At 54.1% G+C, this 965-nt stretch overlaps 1 protein-coding gene across 1 annotated transcript in view; it reads right to left on the bottom strand.

The window, feature by feature from the left end:
• SLC2A6 (solute carrier family 2 (facilitated glucose transporter), member 6) overlaps positions 1-566 on the bottom strand; it is a gene marked incomplete at its 5' end in the record, with an annotated part of 2,724 nt that extends 2,158 nt beyond the window's left edge. Inside the window, one exon of the mRNA XM_008935112.1 lies at positions 467-566. Coding sequence (XP_008933360.1) covers positions 467-566 — 100 coding nt within the window. The remainder of the gene's footprint in view (positions 1-466) is intronic.
• Positions 567-965: the final 399 nt, after the last annotated feature.

Raw genomic sequence — 965 nt, 5'->3', positions numbered from 1 at the left:
AATTTAATGTAAAAAATCAAGAGGAAAAAAAAAAAAAAAAGATGTTTTTCATGTTTTTCTCCTAGCAAAGAAGCACTTTCAGCTGTATGGTATTGGGAAATTCCACCAAGCTCCCCCAAATCTTAGAGTATCTGGCAAGATCCTGCAGCAACCAGTACCCACGCTGGCAGGAGGTGCACATGGAATTCAAGGTGTGTTGCCCTTCAACCCTGATGAAACCTTGGCAGAACCCAGGTCTGCACGCGCAGTGGTGGCCACAAGCCCCTGATGGTTGTGGATTCATCCCTCTGAGCAGACACACAAGTGTGGTTACATGTGGGAAATCCTCTCCTGACCCCCTTCAAAGCCCCATGGTGGTGGCTGTGAGCTGGCTACGACAGGAAGGAATCCATCAACTTGTCTGAAGAAAACTCCTCTCCTCTAAGGTCTCAGTGAGGGTTTCCTGCCCTCGAACACCAATACTTGCCCAGTGCATACAGGACGAGGGAACCCAGCACTGCCATGATCTGAGGACAAGCGCCCAGCATGCCTCTGACCCCGGGGTGGGAGATCTCTGAGATGTAGACCTGGAGCAGGACAACACATGCTTAACGGAGCTGCAGTTTACGCTCCTCACCACCAAAACCTGTCCTGGGTCACCTCACGGCCAGAGGATACCCAAACTGCTGGGAAACCGTCCTTTCAGAGTGGAAACCTGGTGGGTCCAGGGGCATGGGCTGGTCCTGGCAGGTGGAGGGGAGACCCTTGGGGGCACCACCGTTCCCCTCCTACCCTGCGGTGCAGGAGAAGTGCTCCACGCTCAGACTCCCACTCCTGCCAAAAGGTGCCCAGGGAGTTACTCAATTCTCCCCTTCTGCCTGCAACACGAGGTCAGCGTTTGGTAAACGCGTGAGGAAATAACTACTGGGGGGCTCGGGGCACGAATGGGGGGCTCAGGGCAGGGATGAGGGTCATGTGTCAGGGAT

This window comes from Merops nubicus, unplaced genomic scaffold (genome assembly GCF_000691845.1).
Source record: "Merops nubicus isolate BGI_N331 unplaced genomic scaffold, ASM69184v1 scaffold42002, whole genome shotgun sequence".
In the NCBI taxonomy this organism is placed as follows: Eukaryota; Metazoa; Chordata; class Aves; order Coraciiformes; family Meropidae; genus Merops; species Merops nubicus.
The sequence above is the reverse complement of the archived record's forward strand: the minus strand, read 5'-3'. Positions and strand labels throughout refer to the sequence as shown.